The following is a 3773-nucleotide window of genomic DNA, read 5'->3' on the forward strand; positions in this document are numbered from 1 at the left end:
TTGTTGAAAAACCTTCATTCCTAATAGATGAAATTTAACTTGGGCAAAATGGTGGCTGAAAATGGTGAAGAAAAAGAAAAAAATAATTAAAAATTAACTAAATAACCCTTTCACGCTCTACACTCATTATGTTATGCGAGAAAAAAGTGTTAAAATGATACAATAAGATTCCGAAAATGAACATCGCTCAGTTAAGGTGTCTAAGTGAAACATCGTGCCAACTTTAGGGGGTCATCGATGGGTTAGGCCCCACAACTAACTATACCCGAGGTCAACGACAAATAATCAATGGCCAGAAAGCAAGCAATATGGCAATAAGTAACTTACACAGACAATCATTATGCCCTATCTAAATATGGGGTCGCTAATACCAAAATATAGATCCCAACGAGAAATGTCTATATCAATCACAATTAACATAATTGAATAAGACTACGAGTAACTTAGTTAGGACAACTAGTCATATCTTTCATATGCTTTATTGTATCTTGAGCACAATTGGCCTTTGTGTCTCTATCGTGAGCCTTTTGAACTCCGATAGCTATATTTGAGCCTTCTGGGTTCCTATAACTGCACCTTGAGCACACAAGACTCTATTAAGGGTCAGTAATTTCAAATTAGGCATAAAGAAAGGCCATAAGTGAGTAGATTTCAATATAGTTCTATAGGCAATCTACACTTGTCAATAGGCTTTCTAGGCAATAAATACAGGGACATTTATATGTATATGACTCAAATTCTTACTCTCAAATATTAATAGCTAGTAAGATAGCCACTTTAGGCATCAAACAATTCTAATTAATCAACAAGTAAGATGACGTTCTATGCTATCTTCACAATAATCTGTATTTCGTATTGAAGTATAAGGTTGCTAACAGGTAGATGAAACACCCAACATGTCATCATCATGACTCAATAGGCAACCACGATGCTATTTACTTGAAGGTAAAACTATAATTCTAACTCATTAACTTTATAAGCATCACGATACGCCAAAAGCAAACTATGTAATTTATAGGTGTTGCAATCACATAATTTCTACATCAAATTATCTGTTATGTTTCTAATATCAACATTAAATACAAAGCAACTAATTATAAAGCCCTTAAGGCATCATCAAGGTATCAATAGCCAAGCCAACAAGACGATTATAATTTATTTGAGGAGATTCTTAAATTTTTTTGAGAATTTATCTCCTAAAAATCCACTCATCAAAAGAGATTGAAGAATCTGAATATCAATAATTTTCATAAGCAATTGAATCAAATATGAATTTCGAGCGATTATCATTGTAAAGAGGTTTATCACTGTAAAAATATACAATGATTTATTTATTTATTTTTGGATTTTTAAAAGCTAATTAGCTAAATAATGCCAAATGACTGAATTTTAAGCTGTCAATTGGCATCAATTATGTCCATATATTTTAATAAATAATATAGAATAGATTTTTTAATTGATTTCTCAAAATTGTATCCAGATGAGTTTAGTTACACAGAGAACAAGAGGAATGGAGTGTAAAGAAAAAAGGAAAATCATTGGCTGTCACAAGCTTTGAGAAGAAATAGGTGAATATATATAACAAAAAAAAGGAAAGCCGAAGCCTTTAGAAGCGTTGGCATTATTTTTGTACACAATATTCCCACTTGCACTCCCTCTCTCTGTGTACCCTCCGCATCGAGAAGGGAGCAAAACAAAGGAAGAAAAAACAATGGCTTCTCCGGTGACACTTCCGATCTCCAGTCCGCAATCTACGGGTACTGCCGGATCTCAATCTCAGGCCCCTATCTCCACTCCCGCATTCCGTTCATTCATATCTCGTCTTTCATCTTCGATCCGTCAAGGTTTCGCTCAACGACGCCCTTGGTTAGAACTTCTCGACCGCACATCATTTGCCCGTCCTGATTCCGTCGCTGAAGCAGCCTCGCGCATCCGCAAAAACTTCTCCTACTTTCGCGTCAATTACGTTACCTTACTTGCTAGCGTACTCGCTCTTTCCCTTCTATCTCATCCTTTTTCTCTCCTTGTCCTTCTTGCTCTCCTAGGAGGATGGTTTTTTCTCTATCTGTTTAGACCTTCAGATCAGCCCGTTGTTATCTTTGGCCGTACTTTCTCTGATCGTGAAACGTTGGGTATCTTAGTGGTATTCACCATTATTGTGGTGTTCCTTACCAGTGTTGGATCCCTGCTTATCTCTGCTCTTCTTGTTGGACTGGCTATTGTTTCTGCTCATGGAGCTTTTAGGGTTCCTGAAGATTTGTTCCTTGATGATCAAGAGCCGGCCAACGTTGGATTCCTTTCGTTCCTCGGTGGTGCTGCTTCATCTGCCGCCGCTGCCGCTGCGCCGGCTGTTGCTGCTCGTGTGTAGTCCGATCCATTTGATTTGGAGACATGATTATGAGGTTGGTTTGGAGCTTTTATATTTGATGTGAATCAGTTATTCAATTTAATTGAACTGTAATATTCTTGGTAGAGAAAAACTAGTTTCTGCGTCGGATTTTGCAGAAATATTTAGAAATTTTGTTTTCAGATTATAGATCTAGATTGGATCTGTAATTTCCAACTTTTAGATCTGTATTTAACTCCTTACTTTTGTTTGCTACTACATTTTAATTCATGTTTATCTGTAAGTTGGTGGCTCAAATGTTAAAATTTACGTGATAGTTTGCCTATGAGTTGATTTCTACACTGAAAATTGATGATGACTTTCGTTCTGCTCCTGCTTATAGTTCTTGGATTTTTCTTTACATGCTTTTCTATTTTGTTGGTTTGTGGGCATCTCTGGTACATGCCATCAGAGGAGGGGAATGTGAGATGTTTAAGATGATCCTGTGTGGAGTTATGCTGGAATGAGAAGAAGAGAAAGAGATGGAGTTGAGGGAGAAACAATATGTGAACACTAACTTCTTAGGGAAGATTATGTTTATGGTAGCACTAGTCTTCTGCACTTCTGTTGCAGATATATATTTATATATATATTTTATTTTATTTTTCTGGAGATGTTTGCAGATAGACAAGTTGTTTCTTAACCGTTTAGCCTTATCTCGATTTTCACAGTACTGTGAAGTTTTAAGTTTGTCTTTCGTCGTGGATAAATTAGCTATAAAGGTAGAGTGTGTGTGAGAGAGAGACCCCGTTGTCTTTGACTCTGTTTTGTATGCATTTATTTCTTCATGAATTTCTGATTGATCTGTTTCGATGACCAGCTGGCTGTATTTATGAAAGTTAAATGATTGTTATTGTTCTTGCTGCATGGTTAAAAATCGCTTGGTTGATAGTATCTATTTACTATTTAGTCTAGTGACATTGAGACGGGGACAACATTCAGTCTCTAAAAGGCAGCATATGGTGACTCATATGTTGGTTATCATTTTTCTAGTGTCAATGTATTTTATGTGAAACCACAAAATGTTTTTAAGAGTTGCTAAGCCGGGTTAGAATATGACATTATTAGCATCAGATGCAATGTTCTCAATAACAAGTAGATGGATTAAACAATAGATAAGATATATTGTCTCTTGTAGCAAGGTCTACAGTATAATGATCTGCAGTTGCTTCTTAATAAAGCTATACTAATATCTTGTCGGAAGGGAACCAAAAGGATAAAAGGGAAGGTAAGAAAGAGGTGCATTATGTTCCTATTATACATACTGGCAAAATGAGTAATTTTTAGGGTTACAAGTCTTATATACATGGAGGTTTAAGAACCATGAGTAGCTTCTTGATTGGAAATGCTTTGTGTGATGTTGTGATCACTTTGTGAAGTGTCTCAA

General features: G+C 36.0%; 1 protein-coding gene across 1 annotated transcript; it reads left to right on the forward strand.

Annotated features, from left to right (window-relative positions):
* Nucleotides 1-1596: 1596 nt before the first annotated feature.
* On the forward strand, nt 1597-2672 carry LOC125874275 (PRA1 family protein B3-like). The gene has a single exon (XM_049555128.1). The coding sequence runs from the start codon at nt 1712-1714 to the stop codon at nt 2366-2368; it is 657 nt and encodes a 218-aa protein (XP_049411085.1). The 5' UTR covers nt 1597-1711; the 3' UTR covers nt 2369-2672.
* The last annotated feature ends 1101 nt before the right edge of the window (nt 2673-3773 follow it).

This window comes from Solanum stenotomum, chromosome 8 (assembly GCF_019186545.1).
Source record: "Solanum stenotomum isolate F172 chromosome 8, ASM1918654v1, whole genome shotgun sequence".
Classification (NCBI taxonomy): Eukaryota; Viridiplantae; Streptophyta; class Magnoliopsida; order Solanales; family Solanaceae; genus Solanum; species Solanum stenotomum.

Coding starts and splice junctions, on each gene's coding strand:
- LOC125874275 (XM_049555128.1), top strand. CDS start 1,712: ATGGCTTCTCCGGTGACACTTCCGATCTCCAGTCCGCAATCTACGGGT.